Source organism: Ziziphus jujuba, chromosome 1 (assembly GCF_031755915.1).
Source record: "Ziziphus jujuba cultivar Dongzao chromosome 1, ASM3175591v1".
NCBI classification, from domain to species: Eukaryota; Viridiplantae; Streptophyta; class Magnoliopsida; order Rosales; family Rhamnaceae; genus Ziziphus; species Ziziphus jujuba.
Window position 1 is genome coordinate 39,764,464 of NC_083379.1, and position 27,707 is coordinate 39,792,170.

At 34.0% G+C, this 27,707-nt stretch overlaps 4 protein-coding genes across 7 annotated transcripts; 2 read left to right on the forward strand and 2 right to left on the reverse strand.

Moving 5' to 3' along the window:
- Positions 1–330: 330 nt before the first annotated feature.
- Positions 331–1,536, reverse strand: LOC107435503 (uncharacterized). The gene is made up of 4 exons (XM_016047129.4): positions 1,124–1,536; positions 895–944; positions 703–784; positions 331–590 (listed from the first exon to the last, which is right to left on the reverse strand). The coding sequence occupies exons 1-4, from the start codon at positions 1,356–1,358 to the stop codon at positions 544–546; spliced, it is 414 nt and encodes a 137-aa protein (XP_015902615.3). The 5' UTR covers positions 1,359–1,536; the 3' UTR covers positions 331–543.
- A 191-nt stretch (positions 1,537–1,727) lies between these two features.
- On the forward strand, positions 1,728–5,422 carry LOC107435498 (transcription termination factor MTERF9, chloroplastic). 2 transcript variants are annotated; one of them, XR_001583017.4, is made up of 6 exons: positions 1,728–2,188; positions 2,862–2,949; positions 3,027–3,199; positions 3,281–3,970; positions 4,182–4,793; positions 5,061–5,422. XR_001583017.4 is itself a non-coding variant. In XM_016047125.4 (5 exons), the coding sequence occupies exons 1-5, from the start codon at positions 1,847–1,849 to the stop codon at positions 4,497–4,499; spliced, it is 1,611 nt and encodes a 536-aa protein (XP_015902611.2). In that variant the 5' UTR covers positions 1,728–1,846; the 3' UTR covers positions 4,500–4,989. The 2 variants fall into 2 exon arrangements, 1 of the variants encoding a protein (XP_015902611.2); XM_016047125.4 differs by lacking the exon at positions 5,061–5,422 and having other exon boundaries at positions 4,182–4,989.
- Positions 5,423–6,912: 1,490 nt separating this feature from the next.
- LOC107435497 (zinc finger CCCH domain-containing protein 18) lies at positions 6,913–11,658 on the reverse strand. Of its 3 annotated transcripts, none has more exons than XM_016047124.4 (8): positions 11,511–11,658; positions 9,465–10,394; positions 9,203–9,370; positions 8,924–9,103; positions 8,405–8,481; positions 8,012–8,185; positions 7,780–7,897; positions 6,913–7,509 (listed from the first exon to the last, which is right to left on the reverse strand). In XM_016047124.4, exons 2-8 carry the CDS (start codon positions 10,379–10,381, stop codon positions 7,440–7,442), a joined length of 1,704 nt encoding a protein of 567 aa, XP_015902610.1. In that variant the 5' UTR covers positions 10,382–10,394; positions 11,511–11,658; the 3' UTR covers positions 6,913–7,439. The 3 variants fall into 3 exon arrangements, with proteins under 3 accessions (XP_015902610.1, XP_048329474.1, XP_015902609.1); XM_048473517.2 differs by having other exon boundaries at positions 11,442–11,580; XM_016047123.4 differs by lacking the exon at positions 11,511–11,658 and adding an exon at positions 11,261–11,435.
- A 5,806-nt stretch (positions 11,659–17,464) lies between these two features.
- LOC107435499 (vacuolar protein 8) lies at positions 17,465–19,675 on the forward strand. The gene has a single exon (XM_016047126.4). It carries the CDS (start codon positions 18,107–18,109, stop codon positions 19,514–19,516), a length of 1,410 nt encoding a protein of 469 aa, XP_015902612.2. The 5' UTR covers positions 17,465–18,106; the 3' UTR covers positions 19,517–19,675.
- Positions 19,676–27,707: the final 8,032 nt, after the last annotated feature.

Below are 27,707 nucleotides of genomic sequence, written 5' to 3' on the forward strand. Positions count from 1 at the left end.
GGCAGCGTGGAGGTCCAAGACACCACCCGCAGCGAGGAGGCAGATTATCTTGTATCAAATAGTCTTCTGAGTCAGTCAATTATATATTGATTGTTTGTAGGTTGCAGACTCTCTGACTTCTTTTATATTAAATACCTTGCTACGTTTCAATCATAAATTGCTCTTACTGTTCAACTTCAACCAAACTCACACAAAAGGCATTGTAATTCTCCTTCTTACAAGTGCCTGATATCCTGACCATTTTTGTTTGTACACAATACATAATAAAGAAAATGAGATTTGGAGACTTGGAGCTCGATGTATATGTTTTAAGTACAGGAAAAACCAAAATTTGCCTAAACTTGTTCAATATATTTTATAGAAGTCTATAATACAAATAGTCAACATTCCCTTTCCGAATACGCGGGAACTTTTCTAATACAAACTTTATACAACTTCCACATTGTCTTGCATTTGTTCATACATTAAAGCATTAAATTCACTAAGGCTCCTATTTGACTAAACCTTCGCCAAAAACATAATGGCAATGGAAATAAGAGTGACTTAGCCAGAAAAGAATCTCTTCCACGATTGCCATGGTAGAAATCCGCCTAAAACAGATATCAGATCAAGAAACAAATATTAGTGATCGAGTTAAACAAATTAAACAAGATCAAGTACTTCAGACTACGTTGATGAAGCAATGAAATTTTGAATCCACACCACATCCAGGGCACCGCACATAGTACTCGTTCTTCTGAACTAGCCCTGATCCTCCACATACCTCGCATCTTCTCTGTGCTATCTGCCATATATTATTGCATAAATTCAGTTCAGAAAGAACTAGTTTAACACAAACAAATTATCAAACACAATAAACACACAAACAAATGAACTTATACACTCAAGACGTACAATTCTTTTGCTGAATTCAATCCCTGCTACCACAAAAGGTGTAACGCCAGCTGCAAAAAATACCAAAAAAAACAAACCCAAGATAAAATGCAGTTTCGTGGTAAAGATTTGATTTTTAGATTTTGGGTTGGAATGCAAAAGACAAAAGTTTTTCATTTTCCACATATTTCTATCTCAGTTTTCTCAACAACCAAATAGAGTTAGATATCAATAATACTGCAATATATACCTATTGCTCCGACTACAATTTGCCAAGTAAGATCTACCGGAACTGCATCGGTGGCAGCCGAGACATCATTAATCGCTGCAACCCTTCTCGTCTTTAAGCTCTGATTTCCGATCAGAAGGTACCCTTTGGATTTAGAGCGAAAATTGAGAGTGGGTTTCGAGGACGGAGATGTTCTGAAGAAGAGAACCTTTGGGGTTGGAGCTGTGAGTATGGAGGAAGACACCGAGGCGTCCATGGCAGAGCCGCTGGGTTCTGGGTCTGGACCTCAGAGACTCAGAGAGCCTTTGGGATTGTGTTTGGCCGTTTTAAAATGTGCCACGTAGGCCATTGTGGTTCGGGTTCGCGCCAACCACACACTGACTGACCGGGACCGAGTTGAGCCCATGTGGATCAGGATCTCCACCCTACGTGGCTTTGTACGACACCATTTAACTCGAATCCCCACCCACCGTTTACTGATTAATTTATCAAAAACAGTTATTATATCGTTGATTAATTTCAAAATTAAGGCGGATAAATATATCCACATATATATATATATATATATTTTTTTTTTTTTGGTGAAATAATAATATCATATATATATTTCCAAAGGAAGAAAAAAGGAAAATAAAAATACTCGGATAAATAGAAAGAAGCAGATATTCTGGGAAGAGTAGGGTTTTTGAGTATATTCTATCTCCATATTCTGTTTGAAAAAAATGCTTTCAATTTAAATAACAAATGGAGAGGATCTCAATCTTCACTCTTCAATCCTCCAACCCTTTTCTTCATTCTTCTTCTTCTTCTTGTTTAGCTTGGAATCAGTGTCAGACCCACTTGGCTTTAAGCTCTCCCTTAAACCCCATTGGAGGAGGAAGGGTCTGTGTGAAGCCAAGGACAAGCTCCTGCCGGTTTGTGGTGCTATCTACCCACTCCAACCCCAAGATTGTCAAGTCCAACAGGAGGTCACGGTACGGTCAGGCCCTGTCTCCTTATGATACTGATGAAGAAGGTGAAGAAGACGACGAGGACGAGGATGAAGACGATGTTGGTGGGGCCTCGGATGACGATTGGTTGCTAAACGTGAGTTTTTTCTACTCTCTGTTTTAATTGGAGCTGGTAAAATTTGATAATTTTTTTTTTTTTTTTTTTTCTGGGAAGTACTTTTCTTTAGATTTGAAAGCAGAAAGTTTGAGCTTTTTAACTATTTTGGAAGCGTGTTTTAATGATTTTGGTTTGCGCTTGGATAATGGGTCAGTCTATGGTAACCATGTTTGTGCTTCGTGTGTTCATATCTTATTTCCATGTAGTTGCTTCCGTTTCTGGAAATTGAATAAAGTTAATAGCTAGTTTGCTGCTTGAGCTTCTTAAAAGAGTATGACTACCTTTTTGTTGCCAGTGGTTTTGAAAATTTTACATTTTGTGGATTATGTTTTCTTTCTCGGTGTCCTGAAATTGTATGAAGTGTGTTTTATTTTCTAATGTCCTAAAGAATATACTAATTGGAAATTTGAAGCATAAACTTATCAACCTTCCTGTGTGTCGTCTGTGAAGAAAGGCATTTGGTGCCTTCACTTCTGGTTATTAATTTATTTCGTATCTTCAGTGAATTGTTGAATTGGCATGATACATATTACTTTACTCTGGGTTTTCTCGGGCATTTCATTTCCCGGGATATATTGCTTTACTCTGGTTTTTCTTGGGCGTGTCCCAGGATGTGTGGTAACTTCTAATATCAATATGCATTGCTCTTCAGGATGACTTTGCAGAGATTGCCGATTTCAATGTTAAAAATAAGAGTTCTAAGTCAAAGAAGGGATACAAGAGAAGTAGTACGAGAGAAGGTATGCTTTAAAGCATTTCACCAATGATTAAGACTTAAAAGGGAAAAATTGACCGAGAGATAATCTTATTCTCACAGGAAACCAGAAACAAGCAGAGAAACACTGGGGCAGACCATCATTAGGGCTTTCAGCTGACAGAGGTCATTTGAATGACAGAAATGGGAAATACAGCCTTGAAAAAAGTAATGGAAGTTATGGTTATGCGTCAAACAGAATGGAAGTCAAATCCTCGGATGTTCGTAAAGCAAAGGTAGTGTATGGTAAATAACACCAAGTGAGTTGTAACCTGGGATGTGCCGAAAAGGCGATGACACATTTTCTTTTAGTGCAGATTACTAGAAGGCAAGCTATGGAGAAAAAGTATCCTCGACTGACTGAAGAGATAGACTTGGATGAGAAGTGGATGCCCCTTCTTGATTACCTAAGCACGTTTGGGCTTAAGGAATCACACTTTATCCAAATGTATGAGAGGCATATGCCTTCCCTTCAAATAAACATTTGTTCTGCAGAAGAAAGGTTGGAATACTTGTTAAGCGTTGGTGTCAAGCATAGAGATATAAGAAAAATACTTCTGAGACAGCCACAGATTTTAGAGTATACAGTGGAGAAGAATTTGAAGTCTCATGTTGCTTTCTTGATGAATTTGGGTATTCCAAGTTCCAGAGTGGGACAGATAATTGCTGCTGCTCCATCCATTTTTTCTTATAGTGTTGAGAATTCACTAAAACCCACTGTGAGATACTTGGTTGAGGTTGGCATTAAAGAAAAGGATTTAGGTAAAGTTGTGCAGCTAAGTCCTCAGATTCTGGTTCAGCGAATTGATATATCTTGGAATACACGTTATATTTTCCTTTCAAAGGAATTAGGAGCCCCCAGAGATAGTGTAGTAAAGATGGTGACGAAACATCCCCAGCTTCTCCATTACAGCATTGATGATGGGTTACTGCCAAGGATCAATTTCCTTAGGAGCATCGGAATGCGTAATGCTGATATCTTGAAAGTTTTGACTAGTCTCACACAGGTCAGTTTTCTTTCATGTTTGCACATTGATGGCCTAGTTTTCACCTTTTGTCACCGATTTGCTGCATGGAGTTCTATGCTAATTTATTTCCTGTGTTTGGAAATTGGTCATGTTATAGAGGCATAAGAAAATTCATTGTTTGATGGTTATTTCTCAGTTTATATTTTCTATCCTAGATTTCTAAATATATGCATTTACTATATATCTTTAGGTACTGTCATTGTCATTGGAAGATAATTTAAAGCCCAAGTACATGTACTTGATCAATGAACTCCATAATGAAGTACACTCCTTGACAAAATATCCTATGTACCTTAGCTTGTCTTTGGACCAGAGAATTCGTCCTCGGCATCGGTTCTTGGTTTCCCTAAAGAAAGCACCCAAGGGGCCATTTCCTCTAAGTTCATTGGTTCCTACCGATGAATGTTTCTGTCAGCAGTGGGCTGGAACTAGCTTAGATACTTATCTGGCATTTCGGCAGAGATTACTTCTCAAGGAGTTTGCAAAGAAGTTTGAAAGAAAAGGGTAGTATGTTTCCTCAAGTTTGACCAATGTCTAGAGAGACATTTTTGGAAAGAAGAATAGTTTCCAACTTCACCAATCTACATCTCCACTATAATAGAACTGCTCATAAGGTTTCGAGTGAAGCTCATACAATATAACCATAAGCACCATTACCAGGTTGCCATCAACAAAAGGTTCGGTGCACTACTGTGCTAAGCTGCTCCAGTTTTGTACACCCTTGATATTTACATATTTGGATGTATGTTATGAGGTTAATAACCTATTAAGTTCTGGTGATTGGAAGGCAAAAAACGTCAAGGTGAACTTTTATACTTTTACAGCCATTTTTCATTCATTGAACCATAAAGCTAGTGTATCAAAATGAACGTGGCACATAAGTTTTGTTGGTAGGAATATCTTGTACAATTTTGACCGCTTTCATATATGATTTCTCCCCTCATAAATGATAAAAGCTTGATATTATTGAGAACTGAGAACATACAAGATTATGCGTTTGACTCCTGCCACCGGAGTATTCTTCAGATTATTTTCTTTCTAGATCTAATGATAAATTAATACATTGCAGGTTTTGTACTATTTGTAATTGAAGGACCAAATGAGGTAGCTACACGGACTCATGAATGTTTTCACACCTTCTAGGCTTCTACACTAATTCATTTACTCCACTATACAAGTGTGTCACAATAGTAAGATTTCATCTTCTTACTCGTATATTTTCTCATGAGATGCGCTTCAAAAGTTCCATTTCAAGTTGTTTGCGGTTTCCATTTCAAGTTGTTCCTGGTTTCGTGGGAATTTTGTATGCTAAATATGGAAATTGTTTAAACTTATATAAGGGCACATTTTATATGCAGAATAGATATAGGAATAAAATAACTATTCTACAAGATTAATTATTACTATATTTGGTAGATTTTAAATTTTTTATTCCGTTAGTTTAAGGAATACCTATCTATTTCAAAAAGTTCAGAATTATTATTCATTGAAAAATTAAACATTGAATCTAATTCAATATAATAATTAAATATATCAATATGAATATCTATTTTTTTTTTCTTTAAATTCCTATGAATAAATTGTCCTATTTTATAAAATATTAATCATTTTATATACCAAATGTGACCTAATTGGGATTTTTAGTATGAGAGGTGGTCGTTGAGTTGGTTGGACAAATTGAGCTGAAGCATTGGATCAGGGACTAAAAATTTTCATAATTAATTATATTTTATTTTTGGAGTCTTAAGCAATGAATTTTAAACAATATGTTAGAATATTAAATGTGCTACTAAATAATATGAGATTTGGGAGGGATAATCAATTAGTTTGCTATGAATGATGTGGATAATCCTCTTAATATATTTATTTAAAATTTATCATCACACCTTTAGAGTTGTTTAAAATGATATGTGAGAGATTTAAAACTTCACTTCCACTCTCGGTTAAAAAAATGATGTTTTGTTATAGTTTTTATTTCAACTTAGATAAAGCTTTTTTAAATTAATAAAAAAAAAAAAAAAAAAACCTTCAATAAAGTCACTGTTTTCTACATATTGATGTTCAAAAATTTAACCGTATGAACATTTGTTTAATTTATATTTCTGTAAGTTGTTTTTTTTTTTTTTTAAATAATTGATTTATTTTTAGCATTTTCCCCTCCTTTGGAATGTCCAAAAGAGGGAGGGATTAAAGACACTCTAATTGGGGTACTAATGGCGAGCTTAATTTACTTTTGGACAACCTTAAAAAAGAATTTGTGCAAATGCAAGTCCTAGTTCTAGATGTTTTATGTTGGTTGTGAGGTCAACCTCAACTGTTCTCCACCAAGACATAATTAATTTTCCGGAAATTGCGGGTTTCTGATCCAGTCGGTAGACAGAACATTGCCACATCATCCATGGCAGGTTAACTAAGGTGATTATTTGAAGCAATACACCCCATTGGACACCTTATAATTTGCAGGTTTCAATTGGAAAACAGATTATGAATGAGACAAACTTGGCCAACCCATTTTGTCTTTTAGTGATCATGTACTAAACTTTACTAATACCACCACCACCACCACCACCAATATTTTCTTTCTTCAAAGACATTATTTTAATAGTCATTTCTATTTTAGACAAAAACTTAGTTTAAATCCCTATCATTAATTTTCATGTCCATTTTAGACAAACACATTTTTAAATCCTTATCATTGTATGTAACGTACCATGTCAAGCTCAAGCCATTCCACAATTAAAAGAAATAACATGTTTTTAAGAATACCAGTGAGTAAACCCCGTATCATTGCTTTTACATTAGATTCCAAGGCTGAGAATCATAGACATATGATTTAGGCGAATCAACAAGAAAGATTCAATAATTTACAATAAATACAAGGAACATAAAAAATAATGTGATAATGCATATGATACTTCAGATAAGAGTGGAATTCAATAATATAAAAGTTCATACTTGATGAACTGGTATAAGCTCTGTGCTAGTAAACCATTTTTGCAGAAGTTATTTCCATCTAATGCTCAAGTGTTACAGAGAGTTTAAACATTATTTAAACCTTATCTGGACACTGCATATTATATATTATAATATATTTATATAAATATATAATATATATATTTATATCACTAAAAGTCTCTGCTACATCAGCATCTTTCTAAAGATTCAGACCTCTTTAAGTCTTTCTTTTCTGTGATTAACATTAGAAACTGTAAATCTTTCTTACATATACTTGTCTTTCTTTATGTATTCATATTCTTCTTTACTACGTCCATCGACCCGACTAACGGGGAGGAAAATACATCAGACTTTTCTTGTTTAGCCAGTATGTACTTGCAGGAAACTTTGATTGATAAAGGGAAAGAAAGGTAATTGTCATTGTGTCAAACCAAATATGTTGCCTTTGAACCGGTACTCTAACTCTATAATTCTTCTGTATGGTTTCTGGACCCTATATAACTGTTGAGATGCCGCTAGCTATAGAAGATGCAAATGGGCTATCCGGGAGATTAAGTCCTTGACTGCAGTCATAATTGAAGAATAAAGGAAAAGCCTTGTCAGAAAATGTGATAATATGATAATCTAGAACAATGTTTAAATCCCAAGGAACAAGGTGAATCTTAGTTTTGCAGAATGCAGGGTCGTTCATCATTCTTTTGCTTGGAAGAAGAATGATTAATTTGATTTGTATCAGTTTAACACCAATGATATATAACTGAAGTTGAAATATATGATTAATTTGATTTGTATCAGTTTAACACCAATGATATATAACTGAAGTTGAAATATACCTGTCTTGGTCAGTGTAATTCATGTCTGTATGCTTGTGGTTATCATCACTTGTGGAGCCACTATTTAAAACGTTCAGCAAACGATCGAACTCCTCAGCAGACTGGAGAATAAAATGATCTACACAAGCCATAATTTGAATTAAGTATGAAAATGAGAAACATATAAAACAAATAAAAAAAAATGAGAAAACTGAGAGCATCTAAGAGAAGAAAAAGAAAGCACTCTACCAACCTTCTGACATTTTAAGCCCATCCATGGAGTAGCCGAGATAGGGCTGATTGTTCACAGGCTTTCGCGTAAGCTGCAGCTCAGCTAACCTCCTCCTCTCGAGTTCAAGAGCATGTTGAGGATCTTCCATAAGCTGCTTCCTTACCAACATTCTAGAGCTCTCATAACATCTTGACACTGAAGCCATTAATTAGACAAAAAAATCCAATAAATATAAGATTAATTTTAAACACAAAAATAAAAAATAAAAAAATCACTTTGAATGGAAGAAAGAGGCATATCAGCAAACATTGCAAGGGAATTTGAAAAGCAATTTTAGGAAACAGTAGGCATCAACATCATAAGATGATGTAATCATAAAGTATTAATAATTGATTATTTTATAGCCATACTCACTTGAATGAAGATCAGTCTCGATGTCAGAATAGTGTGGAGAATAATACTGAGGATTCTCAATTCTATCCGGGTACTTTCTGCGCAAAGTAAGAAATAAATGATTTTGAGAAATAGTCATTGCAGTACCTCAGTTAACAGAAGCATATGTAACAGCAAAAGGTTCTTGGAAGAAGAAACACATTGTCACCAAAAGGTAATAGCCAAGCTTCACATAATAGAAAACTAGATGTACAACCTCTTGAAAGCATGACCAAAGTTTTAAATACGCCAAATTTCAAGAAATACATTAGCATCATGGACAGCTCCGTCAAAAAGAATGTATAGAACTTTTTCTAGTTTAACTGGAAATACAGCCTCAAAAGATATGTGAGAATGGATATGAGATATTCTGGCCATAGTCATGTTATCCCTATAACATTCATGTTAGGGAAGTTCAAATAAGCCATGTAACACAAAATCTGTAGACAGGCAAATGTCCATCAAACTAGCTTTTACTAAACATAATGCTAGAAAATTTACCTATCAACAAGCTTTGATTTTTCCCTGTAAGGTTTCACAAGAACACGAGCTCCACAAACGAAATGAGGATTTCCCTTTGCCAATATCATTTTTACAGTATCTGCACTGACAAAGGTTACAAATCCAAACATCCTCTTCTGCTGGCAAGGAATCCTTACATCTTCAACAGGCCCAAAGGTGCTACAAGAAAACACAGAAAATTCGACAATGTTAGAACACTACCAATCCCTAAAAGATGATTATATGCAGAGAAGAGTCAAAAGAGATTAAACTTTTTACTTGAAGTAGTTGGAAACATCATCTTCAGTAAAAGTGCTCTCAGCTGGAAATGTTAGATATATCTGTCGAGAGCCGCTAACAATTGGACCTGGATCACTTTTTTCATTCCTACTTTCCATGTATTTTGGAGCATCTTCTGCTAATATCACTGCATGCTGTCCATGAGGCCTGTAATTCAAATAGTAGAATAGCAAAGTTCACTACTTATAAATATTGAAATATTAGCTGCAAAAACTCTAAACAAACACCAAAACATATATACCTGTCAATCATCCGGATACTGTTTTTCAATCGAGCAAGAAGTTTTGTTAGGCTATAACCAGCTTTTCCATGTCTCTGGCTCTCGGTGAGGTAGCCTTGTGCCTGAAGACTTCTTCCATACTTCTCATAATACATTGCTGGCAGGGAAGCAATTGAAACAGGATTTCCTCTCCTTGATTTCAGAAGCTCAATGATCTCTATCTCCAACTTCTCAAGTGAACCAGGCAAGAAAAGATGTTCATCATTGATACCATCATTTCCATAAACCTGAGAAAAGCTCTCAGGAACCACTTGTCCATGGAAATATCTGCAGCTGCTTCCATGTTTACAAAACCCTTTATTGAAATAGTGACAAGTCTTAACAGGAAACTCAGAGAGGCTTGAAAATCTTCTACTTGCTCTAGCATTCAAGTTCCCCATTGCTGAAGCATCTGGGTAGTAGTAATCACTAGAGAATCCAGAAATTCCTGAATTCAAAGGTTCCATTTGGTCCTCTAAAGTTGAGAACTGAGTCTGGTTTTGAAGTTCCAAGGAAGAATCTGAGAAACCCGCCGGTAAAAAATCCGAACTGTTCTTGGTAACAATTTGGGGCTCCCAATATGCAGAAGAAGGCCGAAAAGTTGCAGGGGATGAGTAAGGCCTTGAAGAAACAGGCGCGAATGGAGTAAAAACAGGAGTTGGGTTCGTGGGAGGTGAGACTGGGGATGAGACTAATCTAGTTGGTAAAGATTGAAGTTCAGTTTTGGCTTTGTGTATGACTTGGTGAATCAAATGCTCTGGAGCCTCAGCCAATCTTACTAAATCTTGCTCATCAAGGTCTCCTAGAAGAAACCAACCTATTATCTTTCTACCATCTTCTGGTTCTAGTTTCTGAATTCTATCAAACACTCGCTTTGCAGTCGGTGAAAAATCCATCATTCATCTACTCACACTGCAAAATGAACAAAATGTTTTGGGAAAATTAGAATGATATTGCAATACCCAAATAGGACTAAGAATTGAAAAAAAAAAAAGAAAAGAAAAGAAAAACATTCAAATATAGAAAGATACCCACAGACAATATATTCAAATATATGAATATATAAAAAGTAAAAGAATATATGAATGAAAGGGAGATTCCAGAAGTATAGAATCTTTCAAATCAAAGAAAAAAGTTGCAGATCCAAAATTATAAGGGAAATGAGAAACCAAAAAAAAAAAAAAAAAAAAAACTGAAAAAAAAAATTGACCTTCTATTCAATTATATACCAGAATCACATAAAAAAGGGAAAAAGAAACATGTCCTTGCAGAGTCTGCTATCTTTTTTTCTCATTCTTGTTTCATTACAATCCAAAAAAGGAAACAGCATAACAAATAAAAAGCTGTAAGGATCTGCCAGAACATTATCAGAACCAAAAATGGAACATTTTCCAAATCTGGGATAAACTGTAACATTCCTTTATGTGCTCAAAGAAACTCTTTATTATTAATATATATTTTTCCCCCCAAATAATTCAAAGAGCAACAATGAAACAAAGATAACAGAAAAAACAAAGGGCAAAAAAACCTCGAACAGCTTTTGACAGAGTAAAATAAAAAAAAAAAAAAAAGAACAGAAGGAAACCACAAAGAACATTCTTATACGAAACTCTACAAAACCATATGGCGCAAAGTTCAGTTAACTTAAGAGATTTCTTTCTTTTTTCCTTTTTTAAAAAAAAAAAAATCAACTTTAAATTCAAGGAATTTGAATATCTTTCAAACTCAAAAACCCGGTTGAATAACACAAAGGGAAAAACACTAAAGGGTTATCTTACTAATTGAGTATGAAGGCAAAACTCTTTCCTTTCAAGTCATTTTGCATAGAAACCAACATCTTAAAGAACACATTATCTCTGAACAATCTCTAAGAAAACACTTCTAAAATACTTGTATTTCATTCACTTCACCAAGAAAAAGAAGAAGAAGAGCAAGCAGTACACAGTTTCAAATACCCACCAGGAAAATTACAAGAAAGAAAAAAAAAAAAAAAAAAGGTCAGAAAGACTAGCACAGAGCTTTAAGCACCATATCAATGACTCTTCTCCCTTCTACAGCTCTCTCTCTAAGCCATCAATTATCCAGAAAAACGACATCATGTTAATCTCAAAGGAAAAATTGAATACTGACAGATATGCTTTTAAAGTGTACTTCACCTTCTGTTCATATTTAAAAAAAAAAAAAAAGTAATAATTAATAGGCAAAAATACCACATTAATTAATCAATAATTAGAAAATTATTAAAAGTGTCATACATACCAATTAAATCACCATATACGAGAGTTCAGATTTTTTAGTTTTTATGCTCAAATATTTTAAATTAGAAGAAAGATTTTTTTTTTTTAAATCACATATAACTAAAACAACAAATTATCCATAATTTTCGTATTTGATAATAACTGCTCCAACTACGTGAATTACACAAACACCCATGCTTAAAATACAATATAAAATTTTAAACAAATTTAAATAATATAACAAATATAAAAATAAATAAATAACTAGTTCGGAAAAACCAATGTGCTATATTTAGAACTTCAACCTACACATGTCGGCAAACATCACCTCTTGAGTGGCACAGATGTCGATTATATATTGTCTTTACAAGGAGAGGTGGGCCACCCTCTCATATCTCCACCGTTCGATCATCCCTCGAGATTCACAGTCACAGATCACGAGGTGTGGAGAATCATAAGGAAGGTATACAACTTAGGAGTATGTAGCAACTTTCTCCTACTCCATGCAAAGCTTTTTGTGTTTTCTGATCATTAACCATGATGACAAAGCCACTTGCATCAATGGGTCCCCTTTTTTTTTTAAACATTTCCTTGCTGTAAGTTTTGGGCCCCCAGACATTCTTTGTTTTGTGGTGTGTACAAAACTACAAATACAAGACCATGTATATGACATATCTAATACATATATATGTATGTATGTATGTTGGTCTAAATTAATCCTAAATTCTTGATACAAAATCTTTTTTTTTTTTTTCCTGGTTTCCTATGATTTTTTGTAATTCATAATGTCTTGCCCTTTCATATGTCTCATAGGATAAAGCTCATTTCCTTATCCTTTTTTTTTTTCTTTTTTAATAATATCTATCCTTCATGGGTTTGAACACAATCTCTCACTCATTTCAATTTTTATAATATGTGAGATGCTATTGAAATTCAAATTCAGTGGCACAAGTTCTAAGCTACTTTTTAACTTCCATGTAGGTTAGCTTGTAAAATCATATCTTAATCATTGAATTCTGAAAAAAAAAAAAAAAACTAAAATCCAATATATCTTTATTTATTATTTGAACCCAATATTCCATTTGGACAAACTAAATTAAAAAAAGTGACGTACTAGACAGAAACCAAATTTGAAACACATATATACATATATATCATTATTATTGTGCATTTCAATTATTCCTTGGATAAGACTAAATCATATATAGGTTCTCCTTTTTTAATCTTTAGTTTTTATAATTATTTTTAAAAAATAGTGATAAAAATAAATTAAACGAGGGAAATTAGAGTCATTAAGAGAGTGGTAAGGGGTATTTGTGGTAAAAAGAAAGCTTATTATGAAGGAGGCTGAACGATTCAAGAGGCTAAATTGGAGGGGTTTTGGGTCAACGTATCAAAGAAAGATCTCCGGGGAGAGAGATTAAAGGGGTTAGTGAATGATTAATCTTACAACTTATAATTATATAATTATTATAAAAAGAATTTGTTATAGAAAAATATAGAATATTCTTTTAGTTTTAGTTTTAGATAACACATATGACTATGGATGAGTAAGAAGCGGGCTTTCGGTTGATCATTATCTCCAGCCTCCTTCCTTTATTAGGACTTCTTATCAGGGTTTTGACTTTACCACTTTTATTTTATTTTGATTTATTTTCATTCAAGTATTTGTGCATACGTGTTTTTTTTTTCTTTTTTTTTGTTGTTATTAAATATGTCAAAATTAATATAAAAATAAAAAATGCACATGTCCAAAAAGAATTTGAAATACATTATCTAGAAAAAAAAAATCAGATTCACTTTAAATAAATCTAATAGGCTTAAAATAATTTTAAGATATGATAATTTTTTTTATTTATTATTTTGATACCAAGATTTATATAGATTAGGTGTATGGGGGTTATCTTATGTTATGTAATAGGATTATTAATTAAGTTATGCTAAAAGTTGAACGCATGAAAAACCTATGCTTCATATTGGGACACATGAGAGAGAAAATTAGTTGATACTTTCACTTTCTAATATCTGAAAAATGAAAGATTGCAACGATAAACAGCAAGGGATGTATTTTATTTATTTATTTTTCTAAATAAAATGGATATTGCTAAAATTGGCCCTGCTAATTTTATTAGATTGGGGTTTAATTAAGTATATAGGCCGTTACTCATCAATACTTACCAACCAAGAGTAGAGAAAAAAAAAATGTATATATATATATATATGTATGTTGTTAGGAAAAAGAATAAAAAAGGAATTTTCTTTCATTTTGTTGTGATAAAAAGAAATTAGTTAATTTGACAAAGTGAGTGATTCTCTCCATATATATATATATATATATATATATATATAAAAATTTTATGGTGTGGAGGATTTGTATACAGATCGCAGCCAAAATCAAGGTTTTTATTAAAAAAAAATTGATTTTGAATGCGTCCCTATGCGAACTGTCGAAATTCTCTATATATATATATAATATTATATTATAATCCTACCATTAAACTGAAAGAAAAAATTAAGAAAATTTTTAAAATTCACATATTTCTTCAATAATTGATTGAAGTGATTAAGCTAGACCAATAATAAGCTAAGCAAAAGGAATAAGAAATATAATTCAAGTTTTCCCACTTTTCCCTTGGATTAAACTATAATTAAAAGATAATGGTAGGGTACAAACAAACTAGCTGATGGAACCTACCTTTGTCGCCTCGCACCCAATAATACATCATTATATATTTAAAAAAACAAAAAAGCTTCATGGTTGTCATGTATGTGAACAAGCTTGTGACTTACCAAAAACCATGTCACTTTCTAGGCGCCTAAAATAATCTTATACTACTAATTGTATTGGAGAAGTGGTTGTGATCATTTCAGCAGCTTGTAGTGGTCTTAATCAAGTGGACAAACCTCTCTATTACTTAAATTACATATCATTAGATAAGATATATTGGACCACAGACGTTTCCACATTGCTTGATGGTGATGGTTCAAAGTTCACACACACACACATATATGTGTGGGCATAGCATGAAAAAAAGTTCACCCTTTCGGATCGGTTAAAACCAATTAAACAGCACATTCTTTTTCAGTAAAACTGCAATATAAAAACATATTTAATTTGTCACTGCTAAATGATTAGAAATTAATCTATATATTTTATAAATTTATTTTTCATGGATTTTTTCTTCCCCTTTTTCTTTTTGGGAGGGTTTGGGAGGAAGACGCTTATTTAAGTGATAATGAAGGTTAAACAGAAACCAAATGGTGTATATATATTTCAGATAGGTTTATGGGAGTTTCATGCTGAAGATCTATAAAAATAGGTGCAAAGTCTTTACATTTGATGGTGCATTAACCAATCCATGAAGATGTGGTTATCATGTTCTCTTCATAATCATAATCTACATTAAAATACTTCTATTTGGGTTTTAATTAATTATATATATATATATATCTCTTCAGCAGAAATGTTGAAACCCTAATTTTCTGTTTGTTTGCTTTATTTGTTTCTAAATTTGTTTAACTATGTAACCGTTGAAAAGAAATTAAAGTGGATTTTGGAAAATAGATTTTGGATTATAGTTTGAAAGGGAAGATTTTCAAGAGAATTTAAACTTTATAATGGAAATGTATTCTCAATTGTTTTAATATTAGGCTGAACCAACAAATACAATGAGGAATTTATTGATGTTAGGGGGATATTTTCGACGAGAAAATGAAGAACCAATCACACCTAACCAACGTCCAAATGAGGATGAGACTTTAAAATGTATAGATATGCTTTTTGCCATTTTCTTTGAATCCAAGTCATTTTTGCTTAAATTATCAAAAAAAAAAAAAAAAGAGTGAAGAAGAAGTCCTTTTTGCTTAGCTGCTTCACATGATTTCACCTAATCATTTTTAGCTTTCCAGACCATGTATGGTGCATGTTGAAAAACCAAAGCCCTAAAAAAAAGGGAGAAAAGCAAAGGCAAATCAAATGAGAACTCTTTATTATTATTATATATATTTTTTTTCCACATATTAATTAAGGTGTGCCTATCCGTCTATCTATCATCTGGCATCCAATGTGAGCATTTGATGCCACAGTCATTGTTTCCACAGTGGTTTTTTGACCCAATGACAGGTATATGATGAGCGACGCCATTTACATATATCTTGAAATGTAACTTTAATTAATTCCTAGTTCTAAAATTAGGGCAAACATCTTAAACTTGTCAACTGATTGGTTGAGTGGTTTCTTTCATTCTTTCTTCACTTTTTCTATTAATTATTATTTTAAATCTTGGAGATGAAAAAATAGTAATAAGAGTAAGGAAGATGTTTCTTAGAACATATGGAAAAATTTGTGAATTTATGAGTACATTTTAAAACCAAATCGCTTGAGAATAAGTTTCCTATAAAATATGCCATATCACTCCATTGCAATCATGAGTTCAAGCACGTGTAAATTTCATTGAGTATATACTTTCAGGTAAACAGTTCAAATTTTAATTTGAGACAAATTCTCTCTCCCATTCTAATGAGTTGAAATGTTGATTAAAAAATAAAAATAAAAATTCGTGTCAAACCATCTTTTGCTCAGTGACAACGTTTACTTTAGAATTAATGGATAGCACTGTCCTGAGCAGTCTACTTAATTGGCTGATAAATGTTTTCAGTTTCAGATATCTATACATAGACGACAATAATATGCATTGATGACTGAATTACTAATTTCAATAAAGAGCTGGCAGTGGTGTGAATTCATAGTGCTATTGACTGTCTGAAGCAACCAGTGCCAAATTTATGGCCAGGTGAAAAATGGGTCGTTGGCACCATATATAAGATAAATCATAGTATATATAATATTACAGGACTAATGCCCTAAGCATTGAGAAACCCAAAAATTAAAGATATATATGTAAAATCTGGGGCAAAATCTGAGGCTGAAATTAAATTGACAGACAAGAGAGGAATGAATGTTTAGGGGATATGGAAAAGAGAGTTAGTGAAAGCAAAAGCAAGTTTAGGAAACAGGTCGGATAAGCCACAACTTGTGGTGAGCTGCAGTTGTCAGACAGAAGGAGGTAAAGAGATGATGTATGGATATGGGGACAATTGGGATAGAAACAAGCAAAGCCAAAGTGACATTACATCCTCTACACTAAACTAATTTATATTTCCCATTTTCATTTTATTTCCATTTTCCTATGGCCATTGCTCTTCCTCTTCCTATAACGATATTTTTGTGGGGCGTGACAATACCCTGAAAACCATAGGCCCACTACATGTGCCTGCACCTCTTATACTTATAGCAATCAACATTGCATGGATTTCAATCTTCTGCCTGTAATAAGGTATATGAAATTGACCAGCTGTGACAAATACTCTTATGACTTTGACCTTTTATCACATATATATACATATGTATATTATTAAAATATAGATATCAATATATATGCCTTGAGACAACTCAATATGTGGCTAAAAATTAGACCAAATATTGCCAATAAATAAAAACAATGTCATGATCATGTAAAGGTATTAAGAGTCATGATCACGTTGATTTATCCCAATTTAGATAACAGATTATCTAGCCTTTATTTATGCATAATTTTACTTTAATTTTTGTAACGATATATCTTTTAGCAATTAAGATACTATTGGTATCTACAACATAAACTTCCATATGAGGTCCGAGTTTGAATAACCATAAAAAAATAAATAAATAAATAAAAAACCTATAATATTGCATGCTCATTGGACTGGTGATTGGGTATTAATGGGTCTATGTCGAACTAGTTCATTTTTGTGTTGAATGTTGATGGGTCTTGCGTCTACGGCCCATTGAGATTCAAATGGTACTGAACCACATTGATTATACCGATCCCATACCATCGAGGCCATTTTTGAGTTCTGGGATTCCGACATACGCCATGCGCTTTTTGGTCATGCCTCGTGCGCCGCCCTGTCCGTACGGTTCTTCCCTGGTGTGGGAAACATTACGTTGTTCGAATCGGAGGTAATGTCTGGGCATCCAGACAATCAATCCAAACTGTAGACTGTCTGATTTCTCAATTCAAACCCTGCATGTGAAAGCGTCTGCTCCAAAAGGGTACTGACTATTAGCTCTTCTCTTTTTGCCAATTGCCAATTCGCTTTTGTGTTTCTGATTGTTTGTGGAGAGACCCACTTTCCTAAGGCTTTGGTTTTGATCATCATATGTTATACAAAATCCAATTGTTCTGTTTTCGTTTGTGTTTTTCTAAAGTCCAAAGTAATCGATTTTTACATGTCAAAGTAGCCTATTGTAATTTGAGAGCTGTCTACACACTTGGTGTTGTTCTTTTGAAACTTGAAGATTGAGTATAAGACGTTAATTTTAGAACCAAGATTGGATTTTGAATAATGGGTCACGCTCAGGTTGAAAAATTCCAAGAAAACGTAAATCCGGATTGGGAACAAGCATTCGACCGGTTTGAAAGTGTTATAGCCTCTGGTTCCGAAGCTATGCGTTTGCAAGTTACAAAAAGGCTAGCTGCTCTATGTAAACGTGCCCCTGAACATGTATTGGTCCTCACAATACCAATCCTTGCCGGACTTCTTGGGGATGACTCTTCAAATGGTAGTAGTTCCATCCAAGAAGCCGCTGCTTATTGTTTATATCGTATAGCCTGTCAAGGTGAGGATCGAATAGCAATAGAGATAGGTCAGTCTGGTGCTGTGCAATCTATACTGAGGTTACTGCCACGTTCTGATAATGGTTTTCAGAGAATTCTAATAAAATGTTTATGGGGTTTTGTTACTTTTGGTAAAGGGAATCGTGTGATTGTAGCGAGGAATGGTGGATTAGAGATCATAATTGGCATGTTGAACTCATATACAGATGATACTAGAAGGTACTTGTTAGAGATTCTTAGTGCATTGGCATTGTTGAGCGAGGTTAGGAGGGTCCTTGCTAGTTTAGGTGGCCTTGGCTTTCTTGTTGAAGCTGCTAGTTATGGTAGTGTGGTGTCTAGGGAAAGAGCTTGTCAAGCAATTGGATTACTTGGTGTGACAAGACGTGGTCGGCATATGCTTGTTGAATTGGGGGTGATACCAGCGCTTGTTGAGTTGTTTCGTGATGGAGATGTTACAACGAAACTTGTAGCAGGTAATTCGCTTGGTGTTATCTCGGCTCATGTTGGTTACATCAGACCAGTTGCTGAAGCTGGAGCAATCCCTTTATATGCCGAGCTTCTTCAGGGTCCTGAACATATTGGTAGGGAGATTGCAGAGGATGTGTTTTGTATATTAGCTGTTTCTGAATCAAATGCAGTTTCCATTGTTGAACACTTGGTGAGAATTCTTATAGAAGGTGATGATGAAGCTAAAGCGGCAGCTGCTGATGTTCTGTGGGATCTATCGGGGTACAAACACGCTGTGTCTGTTGTAAGGAACTCGGGTGTGATACCAATTCTAGTTGATCTTCTGAGTGATAGAAATGTTGAAGTTAAGGAAAAGGTCTCTGGGGCTATTGCCCAGTTGAGTTATGATGAGGCAGATAGATTGGCACTTGCCAATGCTGGGGCAATTCCAGTTCTCATCGAATTGTTACATGACGATTCTGAAGAACTAAGGGACAATGCTGCTGAGGCTCTTATAAATTTCTCTGAGGATCCTTTGCAGCATGACCAAGTATCAACAGCATTTGATGCTCCTTCTTTCCAGAACATGCAGAACAGGTTGGCTCATATGCGTGCTTCTGATGAGCACACAGTCAGATCCATGAGGCGGATGAGCATTGAGCAGCTTGCATGGAACCCAGATCTTGTCTGATTGTTTTTTGATATAGTATCCCTTTAAGGTCTAGAAATAGATTGTAAAACAGCTTTTATGAATTTTACATATTGTGCAATGTAAATTTTAGCCTTCCTTGATAAATTTTTATGTGCACTCACCTTTATTGAATATTGATGCGTGAAATGCAAGAGGACATTTAGTGTGCCTAATTTTAACAAAATTAGTTCGGTTAATTGGTGGGTAGAGGATATCATATTGCATATCTTCTCTGTTAGCACATGCTGGAACTATATATACGGTGAAAATAGTTGGTACTCTTTTCCTGCAATTGTTTTCTTTACTTTCGAAGGCTATCTGCTAACTAAAGTTTCTGAATGAATTAGTTTTGGGGTCCCATACGAGCTTCTTTTATCATTTGAGAAATCAGCCATAGAAACCTGAAAGATTAATATATTCAATGACAAACACTAGAACTTGACGACAGTATCCTCAATCATATTCTCTCGTTTCACAAATTAATAACTCATCGCATAAATGTGAAGCCGAGTTGCATGTACCAAGGAGAGAATATTTATCGTTAAAACTCATCAAAAAATACAAAATTCGGTTGATGTACTGGTCAGTTCTAGAATTAAAGTCAGTTGTCATGTAAGAAAATAAGGTATAAGCAACAGTTTTGGGAGTATTATGCCCATTAGTATGTGGGCGGGAAAGGGTGTTTAGATTCATTAAATAAAAGAAAATTAGGCTGCTATTAATTTAATTGTAGGTCAAGAGTTGCATATTTAACCTACACATGGGATTCTAGTACTCCTCTTTGACATGCAAACTCAATGTTATACCCAGCTTCATTGGATGTTTAACTCTGAGGGATTTGGACAATAAACTACTTGTAATTGTAATGATAGAAGACAGGTATAAATTTGTATTAATTTGACAATATATATTAAAAGGGGTAACTGTCAGTCAATGAAGCTCTAAAGGGGTAATTGTCAGTCAATGAAGGTCTAACAATTTCTATGAAACATCACTAACTTAGAGGAGAAAAATCCCGTTTGTCAAATACTAATCGTGTTGTTATATACATTAGATTCCTGACCATGAACTCTTAATTAATATGCTGTTGGGTAAATTTGTCGGGAGATTATATTTATAGGGAAATATTTTCAATACTCCCAGGGTATCCATCCCTATATTAGAAGGGAGCATGTTCTCTGGTTGTAACGTAGATATATATATATATATATAAATTTTTTAGAAGGGATGCTAAAAATATTTTATTTGTTTACTAAGTTTAATTAGATATAAAATTATTTTAGAGTCTTTATTTGTTTTATATTTTGATACTTTTGGTCAGTTGATTCTCATTTATTTTTGAAGAACAACTAATTTTATAACTAATTAATTAGCATATGCGCACGTGCATATAGAGATATTAATTAATTAAGAGGATATTAAAACTTTTCTTTTCTTCGCTTTTGAGGATATCCCATTTACTTGTTATTCCAAGGAAAAGCTAATCGATTAATTATATATTATTAGGAAGAATTATTAATTAATTAAAGCTCGTTCAGTGTTAATCGTAAGGATTCAGCTCTGCTTCGTAGTTCACATCTGCAGGTTCGGAAGTTGAGATTCGAATCTTGGTAAATTTTATTATTGTCTCAGATAGTCCCATACTACAATGTCATATGGTACAGAACTACGGTTTGATGCCTATGATATTATCGGGAGGCATATTTTATTTTAGCCAAAAAAAAAAAAAAAAAGAGAGGAAGAATTCAGCCTGCTTGAAAGAGAAACAATACTGATTAGGTTTGAAAAACATGCAGAATCTCGTACATGATTGCTTATCTTTATTTATTATTCATATGCAACTAACACTCAATCTTTGTTTATCATAAATATGATTGTTAAACAAGCTGGGAAAAAAAAAAAAAAAATCACAGAACCACCAAATTCACCTATAACAATATACAATAAGATCATTATTAATTATTCATGGAATTCTAATTAAATGGAATCCACTTTGCAGGGCATCCAATTGGCAGAGACAAGGCTGATAATCCAATACAAACTCACACAGTTTTGCACATCCAATACCTTCTCTTTTTGATTGACAAATATAGTAATTTCAATAGCCGCCATATGTAGAATCACAATGGCCACCACCATCACCACAAACATACGGCTCTCAGGCTTTGTTATCCCCTCAAACACATTCCGTTTGTCAATTTCTCTGGCACATCACGAAGTTGCAGAAGATCATGGTTTCCAGTACTGTCTCAACTTCATGGAGAATATCTTTTCCGTTGAGTTGAATTATGACAAAAACCATTAGCTGGTATACAACTTGAACAATTATGTTCTTCCACATACTTTTGGTCCCTATGGTTGTTTTCAGTACTGGCAAGCTTTTGGAATAAGACTCTGATGGCACTGCCAAGGCAAAAGCTACAAGGACATCTGTAATTATGTTAACCCACAAAAGTTTGAAAGGTTCTAGTGGCACTTGATCATCACTAAAAGATAGAGAAGCAATTAGGTTTATAATGAATGCAGCGATGTTAAGAGCGATTTCCATCTGAGTGAACTTTCGGATGTTGTAGAATACATATCTTCCTGCTTTGAAAATAGCAATGAGAGTGATGAAATTTTTGTCCAAAATGACTATGTCTGAGTCCTCTTTCAGTGGTTCTGAGCTTTATTTACATTGCTTATTAATGAAAATCCCACATCTGCCTCCTTCAGTAATGGAGAGTCTTTTATAGGTGATCCACTGACTGCCACCATTTGCCCTTTCTCCAGACACTTCACAATCAGAAGCTTATCCAATGGTGTAGCATTAGCCAGGACTTGCATTTTATCCGTTATTTTTGCTTTGATCTCCGTGGAGCTGTTTTGGAATTCAGAGACTTTTGACTACTGCCGCTTCTGTGTCATCTTTAAATTTAAGGATTCCAGAGCTGCTAGCCATCAATCTGGCCTTGTTTATGTCATCACTCACCATTAGCTTGATCTTTACTCCAACCGATTCTCAACAATCTTCAATGTCCTGTTTGAGCTCTGGTGCATATGGCTGGTTTTTTAATCCCACAATGACGAATAAGATTAACTCATTATTATTATTATTTTCCAGTTCAAGCCCTTGTTAATTAGGCACTTGTAACTGGGACTCTTCTTCATTATTTTGCACCTCAACTTGTTTGTGAGCTAAAACAGTACATTGAGGACACTGAACAGACATAATCAAATATTTTTTTCAACATATTGTTCTTGATCTGTTCATCTAGATATTCTACAATTCCATGTTTATTATAATGAAGGTTACACATGGGCAACAAAATCTCAGGAGCTCCTCTGCAGTGCATGTGCACTACAATGTTGCCACTTGCTCAATTTCTTCTTAACAACAATAACCTTCTTTGATCCTTGTCAGCATCAAATGATTGTTTATGCAGAACATTACAATTCTGTCCCAATCCATTGACATGCATGGCCAGAACTCACTGAGCCCAGCATAAAAGTGTATGATCTTCAGTAGATTCTTGATGAATATCCAAAGCCAATCACACAATCTGTTTAGGACTTCAGCATCTAGATGTTCTCTGGATACATCGACCTTGTCCAGACCGATCCACAAGTCGGCCACTTCCGAATGCTGCTGAGCAAGATCATTACCTGTTATTCTCACACAGATGGTGGTGACCAAGCCATTTGTTGCAGAAGCAGGAAGCTTTCTGATTTTGGCACGACGTGTCTGCTTCCTCATTTTCCTCAATGCATACGAAGAAAAGAGAAAAATACCAACTGGTAAGCCATCTCTTATGGAAAATACCAACATATGCAAGTCATAGAAATAAACCCATTATTTACATTTGGACCTTGTTTCTTGATTATTCTTGTTCATATCTCATTCATGATCGCTTCCATCGCATTCTTCAGTTCCTTTGGATTCTTCTCATGGCTGAGATCTTTGGATCCTTTCTCGCAAGTGAACCAGAGCAAAACCTGAACGACAAGAACAATCGAGGACACACCCAACCAAAGCTTTTCCAAACGAAATGCTACCTTGTTAACTGCAAGTTGAAATTTTTGATTCCTCCGAGTCCTACATTTTTATCAGTTTCATCAACTTGCTTCTCTCTGTGTTCTCGCCGACCGAGGTCACGAGCATTTTACAGCTCCCTCTCGTCACCTTTGAGCCACCGAAAACAAATGGAAATTCTTCTCCATTGATAGAGTCATTGTCCAGCTTGAAATCATTTTGTTCATGAAATTGAAATAGCAAGCCGTCTGCTCTGCCATCGCCAACAACAATTTCAGACTCCGCAACCTGCTTTATATTCCCACCTCGCAACACCTCGATGGCATTCTGTTTCCTTGACAGCTTCTTTTTAATTAGCATTCTGTTTTTACAGAACTTGACAATAATACTGACATAGAATACCATGAATATAGTACAGAAAACAATCACCCAGTTTTGGATTCCTTCTTGTTTTCCATTCCTCTTGATTCGAAGTATCAGAGAAAGAGTTGCACAGCATAAACGTGGTCTCTTTGAAAGCGACTAAAGTCAGCTTGCGGAAGTAGCGTTTCATGGTCGTTGCTGAAGTTGAATGATTATTCAATGCAAACAGGTTGGAACCATAGAATTCATGACAGTAGTGGCAAAGATCATTTTCATCACCGCGTATTCCAGAATGGGGATGGGTTTGTTGTGCTGTTGCAATACCCTGAATCCCACCAAGGCCGTGAAGAAAATCGTTGCTGGAATCTTCAGTTAAGCTGGGAAGTATTTGTGGGTCATTTGAAAAGTAAGGGAATTCATTTTGGATATTACTAGGTGCTTGTTCTACTACTTGGGATGGAATAACAAAAGAATCCGAACTTTGGGTTTGCTAAGATTGTGTTGGTGTGGGATCCAATACATGCCATGTGGAAATCAGTTACACGTATGAGAATTCTGCACACATAAATTTGAACATGAACTTGATTACAACACGAAAAAACCATTGTTCAACTCTTTAACAACATCAAAAAGAAACCAAATGCATGTAAATTTTAATATATTGATTTTGTTTGCGGTATTAATATTAAACTATGCTTCCTAATTATTATAATCTAATAATTAACTATATGATCCACATTCATGGAAAGTGTCATGCAGGAGAAGGGTATGCGGTCGGAAGCTTACAATTTTTTTTTTTTTTTTTTTTTTGTTTTTTTTAAAGGCTATGGGAGATGAAGACCATAGTAATTATAATCTCTTTTATGGTAATTATAATCCTTTCTTAGTATATTTTCTGAATAATATATATTTGTATTTATTAATTATATTTTGATATATAGTTTTAGCATTCAAACTTTCTTTATTAGTTTTTTTCTTTTATCAGTATTTAAATTATTTCAAAACTTGAAATTTAAAAATATATTAATGGTTACCTAATTCAGATATGGAATTCACTTTTCCCAAATCCCAAATAGGTTTTTAGTGTTTTATCAAGTTCATACTAAGTCACTAATTCATTTTTAAATTTTCGTGTTAAAAAAGATGTTCACACTAAAATCATCAGGTTTATTTTTCTGTAAATTTTGGTAAGTTATAATTTGCATTTCCCTTGTGTAACAACTAACAAATTAACTATACTTTCGCTCAAAAGTACTAATCGAAAGTAGAGTTTTGAAATTCAAATTTTGTTTAACAACTTAAATTGTAATGTATTATATTTACTGTCCTTGTTCTCTTTAATTTTGATCATGTTCTTCTGGGAATTTTTAAGGGCATTTCCAATAAGAATATCCATTGGTTCAATCTATCTAAAAACCTTTATCATATCAGATAAACGAATAGCTTTTTTTTTAAAAAAAAAATCTCCAATAATGCTAGGCAAAAGTTCTGTGGCAATAAAAAAAATAGAAGGTATCATCTGACTGTTTACGTCTCAATTTTTATTAAAAGAAAAATACCATTCAGCCTTTTTTTTTTTTTTTTTTTGGGATTTTTCGTTGCCACTCAAATTTCTTCTTCCTTACTTCGTGGATTTTTTTACTTTTATTTATTTATTTTTTTTGTTTTTTCAGTACCGCTCGGAGTTTTTCCTTGCTTGGTAGATTTTGTTGCAGCGTCTTTTTTTTTTTTTTTTTTTTTTTTCCTTGTCACTCGGAATCTTTTTTCGGTGAAGTCTCTCGGATTTCTTGTTCTTCTTTGTTTGGTTGAATTTTGTTGTAGCTCGCTAGCATTAATGATGGGGTCGCACCAACCCAGATGAAATCTTCCTTCACTTCATCCCTTCTCCAACCTCATTAACACCATTGATTCTTCTCTCTTCTATGTTTTCTTCTTTCCTTTCTATTGAAGCAACCTTCAATGGTGATGAAATTTTGATTGGGGAGAATCTAGAATCTGTCAATATTAATTAAAATGCAAAAATTGATCTTTCGAATGGTTTTTTAAGGCAATCCATGTTCTGGATTTTGGGAAAACACAAGTTCAAGTTTTGGGCCTTAAAAAACAACAAAAACCAAAAAATTTCTTAAACAAAGATCGCTTTAGTTTTGGGTCAATATGTTTCAGTTTTCCTCTACTTTCTTTTTTTCTTTTTAATTTACGAAATGAATTTTGGAATTTGGAAATCTTTGGTTTTCATATGGTGTTTTTAGAGAAACGAGGTAATTAAATATAATTGAAAACTCAATGGGCTAATTTCTTCTACATTGGTATGTTATGTCTTCTATAATTGAAAACTCAATGGGGTAATTTCTTCTACATTGGTATGTTATGTCTTCTCTCTTCGGGTTCATCTTCCCTTCAGTTCATCTCTTTCCTTTATTTTTAATTTAGGTTAAATGTTAATTAGATATAATTTTAAAAAAACCATACTATTATTATTTTGTTCTATTCTGAACATAATTCATTAGAAAGTAATTTTTTAAAGATTTTGATAAACAGAATCATTGGAAATGCTCTAATATTTTAATTTTAAAAATAGAATCGGAGTTTATAACTCATAAACATCTAGGTATAAGTCACACTATTATCCATTATAAGGACAAAAGTGATTGATATAAGGACAAAAGTGATTCAATTGAGGACAATATGTTGATATAGTTTGATATACATATTGAATCCACTTTCTAATTCTTTTTAGTAATATTAGTTTATTACTATTTATGGTATTATCATTGTTCTTTGAAATAGTTAGCTCTACGTACCCTGTAGTCTACCTTTCTATATATATTAGATGTCCAAAATGATATATTTTAACATAGTTCCGTAATTTATAAACCTCTCTCCTTTTTTTTTATCATTTATAATAATTTTTTTTCGTCATTCTATGTGAGAGCTCACATCGGTTGGAAAGGAAAACGAAGCATGCCATATAAGTGGGTGTGGATACCTTTCCTTTGAGATGCCTTTTGATAAAACAGTGCGGGTTGGGTCCAAAGCGGATAATATCTTATGCAGGTGGTCTGGGCTGTTACAGATAGTATCAGAGCCAGCGAGTACGTTGGGCCCCAAGGGGGGAGGATTGGGCCCCAAGAGGGGAGGATTGTGAGATCCCACATCCCTTGGAAAGGGGAACGAAGCATGCCATATAAATAGATGTGGATACCTTTCCCTAGCGAGGACGCTGGGCCCCAAGGGGGGAGGATTGTGAGATCCCACATCGGTTGTAAGGGGGGACGATTGTGAGATCCCACATTGGTTGGAAAGGGGACCGAAGCATGCCATATAAATGGGTGTGGATACATTTCCCTTGAAACGCGTTTTGACAAAACTGTGCGGACTGGGCCCAAAGCGGAAAAACGAAGCATGCCATATAAATGGGTGTGGATATCTTTCCCTTGAGACGCGTTTTGACAAAATCGTGCGGACTCGGCCTAAAACGGAGAATATCTCATACGGATGCTCTGGGCTGTTACATTCTATGTTTCAAACTCATGATTTTTCAATTATAAATGTAAATGTTACCAACTAAGCTAACCTTATTTAATAATATATATGTAAATCTGAGTAGAAAATATTATTTTTATTCACAATCACTACTAGTCCACTATATCTATCGGATGGATCATGTTAAGCATGTATGTATTTAGTTTCTTTTCATTTTTCGTTTTTCTTTTTGGCTTGAAAGATGCATGCATATAAAAATAATGTACAAGTGATTGAGAAAATTGACATAATGACAAAAAATGATTCTCATAGTATTATTTTATAACCTAT

Excerpts from the sequence above, each read along its gene's own strand:
- LOC107435503 (XM_016047129.4), bottom strand. The coding sequence starts at position 1,358 with ATGGACGCCTCGGTGTCTTCCTCCATACTCACAGCTCCAACCCCAAAG. Across the intron at positions 945-1,123 it reads AATTGTAGTCGGAGCAATAG|CTGGCGTTACACCTTTTGTG; the intron begins GTATATATTGCA and ends TATTTTTTGCAG. Across the intron at positions 591-702 it reads TGTGCGGTGCCCTGGATGTG|GCGGATTTCTACCATGGCAA; the intron begins GTGTGGATTCAA and ends TATCTGTTTTAG.
- LOC107435498 (XM_016047125.4), top strand. The coding sequence starts at position 1,847 with ATGGAGAGGATCTCAATCTTCACTCTTCAATCCTCCAACCCTTTTCTT. Across the intron at positions 3,200-3,280 it reads CGGATGTTCGTAAAGCAAAG|ATTACTAGAAGGCAAGCTAT; the intron begins GTAGTGTATGGT and ends CTTTTAGTGCAG. Across the intron at positions 3,971-4,181 it reads TTTTGACTAGTCTCACACAG|GTACTGTCATTGTCATTGGA; the intron begins GTCAGTTTTCTT and ends ATATATCTTTAG.
- LOC107435497 (XM_016047124.4), bottom strand. The coding sequence starts at position 10,381 with ATGATGGATTTTTCACCGACTGCAAAGCGAGTGTTTGATAGAATTCAG. Across the intron at positions 9,104-9,202 it reads GATGTTTCCAACTACTTCAA|CACCTTTGGGCCTGTTGAAG; the intron begins GTAAAAAGTTTA and ends GTTTTCTTGTAG. Across the intron at positions 7,510-7,779 it reads AATTACACTGACCAAGACAG|TCAAGGACTTAATCTCCCGG; the intron begins GTATATTTCAAC and ends TTATGACTGCAG.
- LOC107435499 (XM_016047126.4), top strand. The coding sequence starts at position 18,107 with ATGGGTCACGCTCAGGTTGAAAAATTCCAAGAAAACGTAAATCCGGAT.